Source organism: Bacillus rossius, chromosome 16 (genome assembly GCF_032445375.1).
Source record: "Bacillus rossius redtenbacheri isolate Brsri chromosome 16, Brsri_v3, whole genome shotgun sequence".
NCBI classification, from domain to species: domain Eukaryota; kingdom Metazoa; phylum Arthropoda; class Insecta; order Phasmatodea; family Bacillidae; genus Bacillus; species Bacillus rossius.
The window spans coordinates 22,308,514-22,324,225 of record NC_086343.1 but is presented as its reverse complement, the minus strand read 5'-3'; the positions used below and the strand labels follow the sequence as shown (position 1 = coordinate 22,324,225).

Below are 15,712 nucleotides of genomic sequence, written 5' to 3'. Positions count from 1 at the left end.
GAAAATGTTTAGTATAAGACTAGAGAATTTTCCAAACAAATTGTACAAATATAAAGTTACGAATAAGTGGTTAATGAATTCGCTACGTTACTTGAGTATTTCAAACTACACTGTAAAATAATGTGCTAACGCTCGCAAGCATTTAATATAGGTTGCACAGTTGTATGGGAAAATTTCCCGTTCAAATACGGTACAAATCCTGTACATTTAACTTTTACATTAGAACCTGTAGGATGAATATCATAGAGTAAAGGAACATTTTCTTTAAAAAATGTTATAGATAACTTCAATACACGTTAAGGAAGTTTAAAAAATATTGAGCTGCAAGATTTGAGGCAGCAGCTAAAGGCTTCTCATACATGAAAATAAACCCACCAGATGTTAGTTACATTTCGACCGTAACTGTGTTAACTTAACTATGTTACATTTTGGCAGCAATGCAATTTTAGCTATGGATAGTAATTTGACGAAAAACTCATTTCACACGGTTACAAATTTTCACCTCAAGTTTACAAAGAACACTGGTTACAAATTATATGTTTAAATTTACGTCTATCGTAGTAAGTTTACGGGTTCCGATTGCACTTGCTTTTAACACGAATCAACTATAATAATCATATTATATGAACAAAACATTGAACAACGCGTTGAATATACGGCGAAAACCTTCTTTTTTATTTCTCGTATTTGTTTATCTCGATATAAAAAGAAACACAGAGCACAGTAGTTTTTACGAAGATACAGTAATCTGAGATTACTAAAAACAATTCGTATCATTCAAATTGGTTCTTTGGTGTGAATTTACTGTAATTTCTAACAGTGCAATTTTATAAAATATGTATGAACCTAAATTTTTTTTAACGTAGCATGCACCTCCTTCCCCCGTGGAGACTTATCACATAATTTAATTTAATTTTAACTTAGTTACGTACTTCGAAAGTGACGTATGGACAACCTGTAAAATTAGTGCTATATTATTCTTGTACATAATTGGCGGAATATAATTATAAGTAATTAATAGCTCTTAGTTAATAACAACCAATTCATTCTTATAGTTTCATATCGTTTTACAATGTTTATTCAGTAAAAAAAATAGTTCTGGTTCAATGGAACCCCATAAAACACTAAATTGCATATTTTAAGAGAAACTAGAATATAACTAATGCTATTAAAAAGGGTAGACTGAGGTTTTTATAAAATTTATTGTAGCTATGTACAGTTAAGAAATATTCTTTACTCTTAGTACTTGGTGACTAATTTAACATGCCAACGAAGTAATTACAAAATCGGCATTAGACGTATGTGAACATTCTATAGTTTGGAAAGTTTTTTTTCCATCGTGGGAATGAAGGAAACTTTTGACATATATACTTTCCATGTAATATTGGTCTGAGGTTTAATGTGTATTATTTTTTCCTTCTACTATTTATTTTAAACAATCTTAATTGGCGGGAGTTTAGGCAGAAACAAAGTTAAAAAAACACTAACAAAAATATTTTATTACGATTTCATTTTTTGTTAAATGTTAGTTTAAAATAATTCCAGTCAAGTATTACAGCATTCTATTAAATGTATTAGCGACCATCACAAAAGTCGCGATAGTAGTAGTCACAAAAATGGTTCATATTTAATGAATATCAATTCACGTTGGACTCAGACATTTAAAACTGCATATGCACACGATAAATTCTCATCCAAGAAAAAACAAACGGAAATAAAATACTATTAATTCAAATATTTAACAGATATTTACAAATTAACACGCTTAGTTAGTCAATAAATATTATTCAGACGTCTAATAACTGGCACCAATATAGCAACAATATAAATATTATTCGCAAAATTTAAGGACTTACCTACACACACTACACATATTGCATACTAAAAACTATGTATGAATGCATCTTACCACAAAAACGTTTTTTTTTAACTTAATTAAATAAATACGCGAAGAAAATGTCCCACCCGTTGAATTATCGTGCTCCAATTTCCCCAAACACATTCGACTGTTTTGTAAAATGAAATTTTCATGACCCTGAAATCGAAAATTTTTCGTCGTCTCTAGGTGGTAGACTTTTTACTACGGTGCAAATGTCTACATAAACGTCTTTCTCTCTATTTTCCCCCCCTCCACACGTCTCCGGATTCATAGCACACACACAAAAAAAAATATTGTAAGTACAAGGATAATATTAAATATGTGTGTTTAATGTAAGTTTTGAGCATTAAGTCCAGTCTTGGTATAAGAACCAGAAACCGCCCCCCCCCCCCCCGAGCGGAGCGGCCAGTATGCCTTGGGCGGGGCCATCCCAGGGAGCGAATCATGTTCTGTCTGTCATGGCCGCCCGGTCCCCGGAGAAACAAAAGAAGAAAAAAAAAACGAGAGATTGTCACACGTTTCCTCGCAAGCCATTGTCTCCCGGCGCCTAGCCCCGGACTCTAGTCCTTTCGACAAGTCCCGTCCGAGCCAGCGTAGGAAGACTTGGGATCTTCCTGAGCCTGCATCTAGGACAGCCTAACATAGGCCGTCAGATTTACCACCGTAGGCCTTTCCTTCGCACGGCTCAACATTGCCTATTTTCCCCTTCGAAAAAGTTTAAACAGAGCCGTCAAAAAAACAAAAAAAAACTCCTCCATTAAGCTACTAAAGTGAGAAAAACAAATTCTGACAAAATTGTTATTCGGCTTCTTTTCCTCATTTGAATTCAGTGAAAAAATAAAATAAAAAAATCCTAAGGAGAACTTAAAACTGTTCGTCTCAAAAAAAAATTCTTACACATTATGTATATTCTACAAAAAAAAAATGTACAAGTCTTTATCTCATATCACTTCGAAAGAGAAGAAAGCTCTTCGTAAATTCTGCAGGAGAATTTCTCCCAATTCGGACGATGAAGAAAAATACGATTTATTATGATTATTATTTTTTTTCCAAAAATAAAATAAAAGTAGTTCTACAGTGCCGTTCGTTGCCACCAATGAAGAAACTGTGTAAAAAAAAAAGTAATTGTTATTTTTTTTTTTTACTTGAAAGTCTTCATTTCGAAGCAGATTCTTGCGTCGCACTGGTGTAGGTCCACAGCTCCGCCGAAGCACACGCGATGACGTTGTCTCGTCGCCCGGCGGGGCTCTGAAGCGGCGAGAAGGTAGGGTTCCCCCCCGAAAAAAAAAAGGGCGGGAAGGTTCACTTGCCGCGGTATATCTCGACGATGCGGTCCTGGTCGACGTACTCGAATATGTGAGGCGCGTCCATGAGGATGCCGATGGTGCCCGCCGTCGTCACCAGGAAGAATATGTACAGCTGCAGCCGGTCGATCACCATCGCCACGTACTTCCAGTCCTCCCGGATCTGCCGACACAACAGAGGGACGAGTCACCAGGTGCTGCGCGCCTCGGGTGTTAGTATTCCCCGCACAAACACAACAAACAAGAGAGTGTCACGCGTCGTGGGCATTAACGGCAAATATTTGGCTGTAAACATAACATCGATGGAAGTCACCACATACTGATTAATTTACAATTATTTGCCCGTCAATACAAAATGCAGGAAGTCACCAAGTGTCGTAAAACACCAGATACCAGTATTCGTCTGCCAATATAAAAAAACTAGAAGGTATCATGTGTTGTGGGCATTAACGGCGAATATTTGGCTGTAAACATAACATAGAGACAAGTCACCACATACTGATACATTTACAATTATTTGCCCGTCAATACAACATACAAGAAGTCACCAAGTGTCGTAAAGCCCCAGATACCAGTATTCGTCTGCCAATATAACAAACTAGAAGGTATCATGTGTTGTGGGCATTAACGGCAAATATTTGGCTGTAAACACAACACAGAGACAAGTCACCACATGCTGATACATTTACAATATTATGTGCCCGTCAATACAGCATACGTAGAGACCGGAAAAATTCGCGGATTCATTTTACGACAGCCTGAAATTCATACAGTTATACCTCAGTGCTGCCTCTGCTATTGGCTCCCAACTCACCTGGATGACTTCCGGCCAGTGAGAAACACTCAACCGAAGCTGTGTCGAATCACAGGCTGCTACATTGGGACACCTTCGCAAGACAGCAGCCAATAAGATGGTGAAATTTGACCGAGTGTACGTAGAACTATAAAGTTCATCCTAGAGGTCATTGAACCCGCGAATTTTTCCGGTCCCTAAATATACGAGAGGACACCAAGTGCCGTAAAGCCTCAGATAGGGACCAGTATTCGTCTGCCAATATAAGAAACTAGAAGGTATCATGTGTTGTGGGCATTAACGGCGAATATTGGGCTGTAAACATAACATAGAGACAAGTCACCACATGCTGCTTCATTTACAATATTATTTGCCCGTCAATACAACATACAAGAAGTCATCAAGTGTCGTAAAGCCCCAGATACCAGTATTTGTAAACCAATATAACAAACCAGACGGTATCAAGTAAGAAGTTAAATGTTGTATAAATGTAATCATATGCAAGAATTTTCATGTCAATAAAACAAACAAGAAACCTCTTATTGCTGCATGCCTCAGTTTTGGCTGCCAATACAACAAACAAGAAAGTACCAAATGTTTCGACCCTCCGATACAAGTTATTTTGTTACCAATACAACAATCAATCATCAACAAAATAATTTAGGCCTCAGTTTGCAAGTATTTGGCTGCCAAACAAGATGTCAATAAGTGCTGTAGGCTTCAGATACCAATTTTTAGTTGCCGACACAACAAATATATCTTTACCAGTACCTATACGGCATAATGTTACAACATCGCCAATAGAGACAGGATGAATCCGCGGATTAATTTCGTGATATGTTAAAATAAAAATAATTATACCTATGTGTTGCTTCTACTATTAGTTCACTGTTGATCTAGAGGACTTTCGGCCGATTAGAGAACATTAATCAAAGAAGTTACGAGACGCCTCAGAAATCAGCAGCCAATGAACAGGCGACATTTGACGAAATGTGCAGAGGTTCTCGGAGTCTTTGTGATGACTAAGTTCCTTCAGCGGAATTCTGGTGCGTCTGATATTTAAGCCTGAATTTGTCCGTATGTGTTGTCCATAATACTGTTTAGGCTCATCGTTGGGTTTATCTGTTTGACAGCAGCTGATTTGGACTTGTTCTCTACGAGTTTTAATTTTCTAAATTTTTATTTCTTATTTTGCATTCATGAAAATTTTTTACATGAAAAACAATGCATAAACTACAATTACGTTTACCCAAAAAAAACATATTAAATCTAATCTAAAGTACCCTCCAGAAAATAAAAGAACTGTCATTTATTACTACGACCGAACATAACCTAACCTTCTACTTCGGTGAAGTTCGGAACTGTTCGGGTTGCGGTGGTGACTTTCATCCCTTGTGGACTGTAGGCTGGCCTGGGTGGAGGTCGGCCCGGGGAAAGGGATAATCAATGGCGCACCCCGGCGTCTCCGCGAGCGAGGAGCAGGAAATTAATCCCGCAGCAATGTGGCCCATTTACCTGGCCGGTGCGGTGGCTGTAGCGACGAGGCAACCGACCTTCCCCTTCCCTCCACCTTTTTTTACTACCCCCACCACCCGCGAATCTCCCCTTCGAGCCTTCCAGCTTCCCCTCCCGACAGGCATCGGAAACAATCACCCCGTCCCAGCGCAGCGCGTCTCTCGCTTAGTTCGCAGCGTGCGTTCAAAACGGACCACCCACTCTCTCTTTCCAGCGATCACTCTATGACTACAGCGCTGTTGCCAGCTTTACACCATAGAGCAAACAAGTTTCAGACACAACTTTGTAATGAAATGAATTTTTTTTTAAAACTGTATCTGAAACATTGCTTTTTTTAAAGTAAAAAATTGGAACGAAATTTCATCGAGAGCATCACCATCACGTCATTATTTATTTTTAGTAATTGGTAATTGAAAGGAGCAATCTTGTTTCCAAACTTTGTTTTCAAAAACTACTTACTTCATTAATTTAAAATTTATTTTTTTTTTTTTGGAGCATAGCACATACTTTAATGGAAAATCTTGTTTTTAATAGTGAAGGACTGTTACAAATGGTTTCTACTGTGAAATAATAATTGATGCTTAGCATTAAATTGTTGACGTGTAAACATCATAGCTATCAGTAGGTATACGGCATTTGGTGGGAGTCATTTCGTGATAATGGAAAGGAAGTCGATGAACGGAATTTTGTCACAAAGGTGGTGTAGCAACATAAACCCATATAAAGTCAGTTTCATAAACATAAGGGGGCATACCAAATGTGTAGGTTTGCCAAATAAAACTTTATGTTAGTAAAAAATACCCTGGGATATATTTGGTAAACTAAAATAGTAATAGTTTAAAGTAATACATTTTTTTAAAATACCTACGAAAACTGGAATTACAATGATTTTAATACGTATTCTTCTTCTAAATTAATAAGAGGCTAAGTATCACTGTGGTGGAGTGCGTGCTTGGTTACCTCAAAGGGCGTGGTCTAAGCCTTATCATTGGAAATGTATTTTTATTTTTTTAATAACATTATAATATTATATTATAATAACGATGAATAAACACAATAAATTTAGGGTTTGTTTGTAGAAAATATTTAAAACTTTTCAGCCATTTAAGCTAAAACAAGCGTACAAAAATAAAAGTCCACTTAGTGTTACACTATGCGTTAAAAAATGTTCCAGGATAATATTTCAGTAATGCCATAAAAATGTAACTTCTAACGTGTGTGTAAACTGGATAGTATTAAATGTTTAGAGAACAACATGATGGGTAGTATTTCAATAAAATTTCTTGTCGAAAAGCAGATCCAAAAACTGAGTTTTATCGGAGTAGTTTCTAATAGTTAATCGTTTCGTGTTGCTAATTTCTATCTGCGCGTGATGGTGGCAAGCAATTTTTATGATTCAGTCAGAGAATTCTAGCGGCGCGCGCAGGAAGAAAGTGTGCGATTCGCATCGAAAAATTTTGGTTTCTGAAAAGCAAAAAATTTATTTATCAGTTTATTTATCACGCTCCACATTATTTTGAAGCACTCTACCTTGAATTTTCGTGTCCGGGTTCCATATTATAAGTGTATTTACAACATGAGAACACATGAATTTGCGCGTTACCGAGGTTAGATGTTACACATCTCTGGCGAGGACTGAAAGATTCGCTGAAAACATTTTTTTTGTCAGAGTTACCGCAAACTTTGAAAACACTGTTAACAGACACTAATTTATAGTTTCAAATAAAAAAAATATATATATTCATTGTAACCTTCTATAAATTAAGATGTTTCACAAAATAAAATTGTTATTTATAACAGGCTGGGTGCAGTGGCGTAGCCAGGAATTGTGTATGGGGGGTGTTAAGAAGAATGCGGCCCCCCCCCCCCCGTATTAAAGAGGGCGGTCCGGGGGTCCTCCCCCTGGAAAAAATTGGATTTTAAGGTGTAAAATAGTGCTATTTTAGCAGTTTTCGGTTCTTAAATTTAAATATTGTAATGGTAAAATTTTTATTAATTTTAATATGAAATTTGTTTGAGTGATGAATAAGAAATTAATTAAAGATTTGGTGCTAAGGGGGGGGGGATTTGAACCCCTAACCCCCCCCCCCTGGCTAAGCCCCTGGCTGGGTGGGATAAATCTGGCAACGGTGGTCGCTATTTGATCTGTCCCGAAATCTAAGCGTGAAACGAACTTAAATCGCCCGCCACCAGGAGCGCCGTTGGTCACTCAACCCAGAGGCGACCAAAACAACCAATACGAACCGCAATGCCCAAGTTCCCGGCTCCCTGCATTGTAGAAACTTTCTGCAAAGCCCATCTCTCCTCCTGGACTGTCCTCCTTTGTCCTTTATTTACCCGCTTGCTTGAGTGCCCCGCCTACCCGGGTAAACATGCGATCAGCAGAGCTTCAGAGAGAAAAAAACACGTGATTCGAAAATAGCTCGAGATATGAGTGGTGTCTGTTTACGCAAAGCATTTAAGAATACATTAAGGACACATGAGAAGTTCTGATTCCGTATTTAGTTTTTTTTACACTGTATTTTTTTTACGAGGGTGAAAATAGCTAAAACTCGCGTTTTCAGAATAAAATTCTAGGCTTGAAACACCCGGCACAGATTCTTGAACATACTCAAGCGATTTGTATTACAATTTTATCTTCGTGTCTTCACAATGCTATGGTTACTGCTCAGATCCCATAGCTACCCTGTGCACGACGAGGAAACTGCTCTTAGAGAAGATACTGCACTGCAGTTTCTTTTCCCCTTTTTCCTTCCAGAAGTCAAGGTTAACTCCTGTCAACAACCCTTCTTACACACTTCTGTAAAAAGGGGGAGGGGGTTGATTACCGTTGGACGGGGCAGTGTGCCTTTAGACAGTCCAGCACGCGTAGCAGGACTGAAACTTGATGGCGGGAGTGTGCCCGGCTCATTGATCCTCAGTGCAGACTGCAAACTCTCCCCCCTCTCCAGCCCAATGAAACAACCCTTCAACCTAAGCCGGGAACAAAATCCCAGGGCCGTTTCTGTTGCATTCGGCACCCCCCGCCACAGTTCTCTAAATAGTGTATTGCCACCCTGGACACACAGGATCAGTCCGAATACTACCTGATAAACGTCGGCTGCACGATTTTGGTCGCAAGGTAGACTGTAAACACGCATACCTCTGCATTTCCTGGATGGACGGATCGCGATTGTTTGGACACTTTTTTGCTACGACTGAGGGCATGTGAACCACCAGCTAACAGCAAAGTTACCCCATCACTAGAGACCTGCAAAATTCGCGAATTCATTCGGTGATAGGCTAGAATTCAAACACATATACCTCTTAGATAATTTTGCTATTGGCTTACTGTTCATCTGGACGAATCTCAACAAGTTATAAACCCTCAACCAAAGAAGAATCGAGTCACAGACAAACCAACTGAGACGACTTACAAGTCGGCAGCCAATGAATTTGCGTTATTTGTCCGAGTGTACAGGGGTATATGCAGTCTATCCTGAATGCCATCGAAACCGCGAATTGTGCAGGTCTCTACCCATCACACAGACTCACTCGAAAAGGAGGGGTGGTCCTACGGTAAGGAATAAGCCACTAGGAGAACATCTGTACGTCGAGTATGTGCGGGACCACGAATTGTAGCCTGGCACTAAATTAATCCCCGAAACTTCCGGGTGTAAGTGTGTAATCTGCATTTATACTGCTTTATTGCAAGTAATAGAGACAATATTTAAGGCCACCGCATATCCGGGCACACATAACGGTGTGCTGAGCTTCAGAAAACGAAAACCTCGTGATTTCTGTTTAAGAAAAGAATTTAAGAATACACTGAGGGAGGTTTAGTAGTTCTGTTTTCGTATTTCGGTTTTAGGCTGTATTGTTATAAGAGTGAAAATGGCTAAAATGCGTGTTTCAATTTTAGGTATGAAACAGCTAGTACAGTTTATCGAAAGCACTAAGGGGGACTTTCTTTAAACCTTTTATACTCATTTCTTCGCCATATAATGTTATGGTTACGCTCAAATCTTATAGCTGTCCTATGCACGACTAGAAGACTACGTGCCAATTCACAGACTCGCGTTAAAGGCCATGCCGCGCTAGAAGCTCCAGCGATTGTCGCACTTATCATCCCGACTCACTAACACACAGGGGTGTATACCCCTGGCAAGGTGGGCACCATAGGTTTGAACACGAAGCGTCTGAATGATGTTTAAATGACCAAAGTTTTACAACTACTGCAAAACTGGTCGCTGGCGTAAAATGATTTGTTTGAAGTAGGTAACTAAGATTGGCATCATTATTTGACATCGGTTTTTCGTGATGAACCTGCAGCCGACCAAGTATGCGTCAAGTTCCCTTCATATCACAACATCATTATCAGCAGTAAATAATAAGATAAAGAAAAAGAGGCACTTCAAAGACTTATCACAACAAAGTGTTGTGACAATCTAAAAGTCTTAACTTTTTCTTTCGTATGGACAACAAATTTCAATTTTTTGCTCCAGTGATGGTTATTCTAAGGGAACGAGATAGTCATATAACATTAAAAAAACCACCTTTTCCTTAAGAATGGTTTTCGTAATTTAATTGCAAAAGAGTTTAGACAAAGATAAATATTGTATTCCTTCAAAATTCACAAGTAATAAACAAGTCAAATATAGAACATAGAACATCGCCGAAGGTAGAACCTTAAACCCCATATATTGGGTCTCACAATCTCATCATGACCATTCATAATTAATTGGGGATGTTGCGTTTGTATTAACTATGTCTTTGTAAAGACAGATGGAATCATCGATCACTCAAGAGGAGAATCCTAACACAGAGCCAAGACTGATGTGTGTCTGGACCAGGCACAGGAAGTGGTGTCCTTGCGTCACCTGGATGTTTCACAATCTCATCATGACCATTCATAATTGGGAATGTTGAGTATGTATTAACTATGTCTTTATAAAGATAAATTTATATGTTTGACAAAACATGGAATCATCGATCACTCAAGAGGAGAATGCAAACACAGAACCAAGACTGACGTACTCATGGACTAGGTACAGGACTTTTGGCGAGCGCGGTGTCCGTGCCTCACCTGGATGTACTGGTCCTCGTTCCTGAGGTGCTCGGCGATGAACTCGACGGCCTCGGTCGCCTTGTACGCCTCCGGCGACAGCAGCAGCGAGTCCGAGCTCTCGCTCTCCCGGCGGCCGCCTCCTCCGCTCACGACGCCCACCAACCCCAGCTCCGCGCTCGACTTGCGGTTGATCTTGCAGTTGGGGTGGTGCAGGTCGGACAGCTCCATGATGTCCACCTTGGGCCGCGGCACGTGCTTGGGCAGCTCCCCCGGCGAGCCGTAGGACGGGTGCGGCGGCAGGCTCATCTCCGGCGTCTCCATCATCCAGCGCAGCCGCGTCTTCTTGGGCCGGCGCATCAGCAGGAACATGGGCAGGTAGTAGAGGAAGACGACGCGGATCCACGGGGGCATGCGGTGCGTGCGCGGGCCCCGGAAGTTCCAGTTGATGATGATCACCGTCACCAGGATGCTCACCGTGTTCATGATGAACGTGAACAGCAGGTACTTGGCGATCAGCGGCAGCACCAGGGACGTCGGCGGGAGGATCTTGGACACCAGGAGGAGGAACACGACCAGCGACAGCAGGATGCTGATGCCCAGCGTGACCTTCTCGCCCGCCTCGGCCGGCAGGTAGAACACCAGCACGCACAGGAAGGAGATGAGCACCGTGGGCAGGATCAGGTTCACGGTGTAGAACAGGGTCTTGCGCCGCATGATGATGTAGAACGTGATGTCCGTTTCGGTGTGAGGGTTGCCCTCGTAGATGTTCAGGTAGGCTGGCACCTCGATGATGTCCCAAGTGCCGGACTTCCAGTAGTCCGACAAGTCTACGAAGTTTTTGTTATTGTATAACGCTAAGGACACTTGGTCACCGTTGAACGTCCACGACCCAAACTTCATGATGCAAGTCTGTTGGTCGAATGGGAAGTACGTCACATCAATCGTACACGAACTCTGCAACAAAAGTAGAAATTGATGAAGGAACAATTTTTTTCAAATGCAACTGTTCATTCAAAAATTACTGTCAATTTTGTATTTTATAAATTGGTGTTTGCTATAGATCTTAAAATAAATGATGAGGAAGTGAGAGAATGTGTATTAAATACTTTGTTAAATTAAACATAAAATAAAATTGAAAATGTTATTAATGCAGTTTTTTTGTAACTAAAACTAAATCTTTACTTTTGTGTGGGACTAGAATGCTTGCTAAAAGACATAATTATTTTGGATGTGAAACAAAATAGTGTCATTAAATAATATAAGAAATATTTTACAAACTGAACTTTTTAAATGAATAAACAATTCCAAGACTGACTATTACTTACAGTTGCTCATTAGTACCTACTATTTGGGAAATTGATTAGTCTGGTAAGTGTAAATCATTTTGAATTCAAACATTTTTTTCCCAAATATATATTATTCCCTCCATAGCATTATTAAAAGAGATCCAGCCTGTGAGAGGGCATCAATGTCATTTTTGGCCAAACGGGTATTTGGGAAGGTCTCTTCAGGAATGTGACCACAGGACCTAGTTGTTATCCTTAGGGATAATGAATACAAGGGTGGCGGATGGGAGTTTTTCGACGGTGAAGAGGATCCTGCCTTTCTCGCCGAGGTTTATTTCCTGAGCGGATCGGAGAGAGAACCTCTTCCTTCTCGGCGGGTAGACGCCTCCCGCGACGTCTGGCGATGGAAGTGACAGGTCTTCGGTTGAAGGGAACTTGCTTTTAAGCCACGGGAAGCGCTAGGGAGACAGGGAGGGGGGTTCCTCGGAAAAGGAAAGAGGAGGTGGGGGGTCGCGCACGTCGGAAGAAGATCAACTATCTACGAGATGGGGGCGAGTCTTCGCGGGCCATGTTGTCAGAGGAAGAAAGGTTAAGGTGGCGAGACGGGGAAGACGCAAGAAGTGCGGAGGAAGGGTGGAGGACAGACTCTTTTTCCCTCCCTGTAACAGACTACCTATCAGCCCTCTCTGTGTGCGCACGTGTCCTTTATTGATTTCCCCATAGGCTGTGCCACGGTGAAGTGAAAGACCACTTGGGTGGGTGTGGCAGGCTGCCCCCCAAAAAAAACTCTCCTCTACCACTCTCACTAAGAAGCTGTGCGCCTGAAATACCCCGGCAGTGGCCTTCGTGATCACTTAAAAGATCCTTGCAATGGGGATAAGCAATTGGGTGAAATATATTAGACACACACCACACAGCTTTTGTCCATCGTAGAAATTTGCACAAAACACCGTAAACAAGCCAAGTTTTAGCATTTTATTTTTCAAAAATAAATAGTCAAACGCATATGTCTGGAAGTCAGAAGAAGGAATCTAGTCAGTAAAACAAATATAAAACAACACGGGAATGAACTAGACGAGTGATGAAATGAATTAAACAACAAAGAAAAAATTACTGATTAAGTACAGACAAATAGCTCTTGATGGCACGGGGAATACCATTCAGGCGAAGACATATTGGGCTTCTTAGAACGGAAACGGTTATGACATTTCGGTAACTACAAACTGCACCCGTCATCAGGGAAACGAAAACTGAAATTTTTCTGACCTTGAATTTTTTTAACACGAGTGGTCCGTGCACTATCATGGAAAATATCAAACTGCAGCATGATGGGTCAAATTTCAATTCTTCATCTTCGTGGTGGGCCGACATCACTCCACCTGAACTAGATAAGGATCTAGTAATCATTTTGGCTGGAAAAATTTTATTCAATTCTTTTACAGTAAACATTTTAGGCTTTCGGAACGGTGCCTATGAGCTTTGGCCGCTAAAATTTATTACCATACTTAAAACTTATTGAAATCTTATATCTGGTGATATGATTGGGACAGTGAAAAGAAAAAATATTTTAAGTGATATCTCTAATTATTATTTACGAATGTTTTGCACTCTATGTTCTCAAAAAAAGTTAAACGAATATGATACTGTAATGAATTTTTTAGTTCTTCAACACCGAAAGTTTATACAGCTGTTGCTCGTGCGAGGCTCCACCAACGACACCAACGACTGAGAACACTGAACTGAATGGAGTTACAGAAGTTCTGTGCGGTTAACAAAATTTTGAATGCCTCGAGAATTAAAATTTTTTCTTCCCATTATAGTATTACATTTTTCTTTTGACATACAGTGTACAGTAGTTTGAAATATAAAAAGTATTTCATTCAAAATTTAAAACCGAAAAATATTTTAAAAAATTTTCAATGAAATTAATATTTTTTTTACAAACGATTTTTATTTTTATGTCAAAATTAGTCAAATACGGAATGTGTACGAAACACACGCCCAGACTACGCACGAATGCAAATGATCGTAGAACCAAAATAGGCGTATGTTTATTGTTGGAGCTGTTGCCGTGTCCCGATACACTGAACCTTGTTATGTGGAATTCTGTAAAGGCGATATCGTGTGCATGTAACACAACACACCACACGTGTGGTTTGTTTTGTGTCTTGCCAACGAGACTGCTAACTCCTAATTACTTAACTAGGCTCTGTGAAAGTTTAAATATATCACATAACAATATTTTTTAAGGAGAAAACCACCCTAATATCAATCACTTCATTCAGATATCTTTTTTCAAGAAATATTGTCGTCCTTGGCTGTGTAGGAGTCCTGGGGTCGTGAATTCGAACAAAGATGTTTTTAAAATTAGTAAATGTGCAATATGACTAATAACAGCCCCACACCCCTTTTACAACGCTTGGCAGGAATGCTGTTATCATTTAAGATAGAGAATTTTTTTTTCTGGAGTAAGTAAAACGAGCGGTCTAAACGCATCGATGAAAGTTAACTTTTTCATTTATACTTTCCTTAAACACTACAAACGATGTGTACCCCAGATGTAAAAGGTACACAAATGTTACTTCTCGTGAAGTTTAAATAAATGTGAAACATTAAATTTAAAAAAAATATATTAACGGCCTCGAGTTGGCAAGAGTACAAATCGAGAAGCGACAAATGTCGGCGAGCCAATCGGTCACCGACGTCAGTTTGAGTCTCACGGGACCTGGCCAAAAAAAAAAAAAATCTTTTTCGTTCCGCCAGCGTGTGACGTCACGCGGCGACCGATCAATGCATAAACGTCTCCACCTTCCTCGTCTGGTCCAGTCATTCATCTGTCTCCCTCTCTCTCTATCTCTCTCTCTTTCCCTCTTCCTGCCACTCCCCTCTTCTCCTGAAACTGGCCGGTGTGGTTACGGCCTGTTCCGTAAATTTCATTTCCATTCCCTTGTTACTAAACATCCCCTCCCGACCCCTCTACACCCCCCTATAAACCGTACCAATACTCATGTTCTGTGACGAACATGTGCAGGAGAACTGCACTTGCAAACAACATTTCATGTGCCCACCTTTTTTTTTTTTGACGTGACAACGTCTGTTAAATCGATTAACGCCGGCTGCACGCACGAAAAAGTGTCCCGTAACGCACATTGTCCCGTTACGCTGTGTCCCGTTACGCTCATTGTACGCTTGGGCCGCATCTATATCTCTTCCACTCGATTGGAACAACCATCGATTTGACTGTTTCGAGGCACATTAAACTTGAAACACTCCCATTCGTTTCCTATTTTTCCTATCATCGTCATATCCTTAACAGAACAACACAGATTGGAAGAAGTTAAATAGCAAACTTGTATAAAAGTTATGGTTAAAATAATCTCTTCGTTAATGTAATAAACATATTTGAATTAATGAGTGCAAATAAAAGTAAATTTATCAATTAAATTGTAAATTTCATTTCACTCCTTCTTTGTATCCATACAAAATAGTGATAATTCAATAAAAATGATTCAATTTTATTCATAAAAGTATGCAATCATTTCATCAATGTTTTGTTATGACGTTGTCACGTTAAAATATCGTCCGTAAACCGACTTTACAGACAAGCAATTTTTTTTCCCTAGCCTACCGTCTTTCAGTAAGCAAGGCTTATCCAGTCACATAGTCTTCTCTGTACGAGAGTTTCAGTCGTCACGACGTTGAAACCTCCGGAAAATTGCGTTCCTTGAATGATGCTTACAATTGGGAACATTGAGTTAACATAGTATGAATCTGGGACACAAGTCATTGCTGGATTGACTAACCTTCAGGAATGGACATGAAATATGAGCATATAGCAACACGGACGCCAAGCCAATATCAGCTGATGTCAAAAGTTACGTGCTTGGG

General features: G+C 40.0%; 1 protein-coding gene across 1 annotated transcript in view; it reads right to left on the bottom strand.

Moving 5' to 3' along the window:
- Positions 1-1,183: 1,183 nt before the first annotated feature.
- LOC134540494 (acetylcholine receptor subunit beta-like 1) overlaps positions 1,184-15,712 on the bottom strand; it is a 75,429-nt gene continuing 60,900 nt past the window's right edge. Inside the window, exons 6-7 of the mRNA XM_063383305.1 lie at positions 10,557-11,492; positions 1,184-3,346 (exon numbers count right to left, since the gene is read on the bottom strand). Of these exons, the coding sequence (XP_063239375.1) occupies positions 3,182-3,346; positions 10,557-11,492 (1,101 nt within the window). The 3' untranslated portion in view covers positions 1,184-3,181. The remainder of the gene's footprint in view (positions 3,347-10,556; positions 11,493-15,712) is intronic.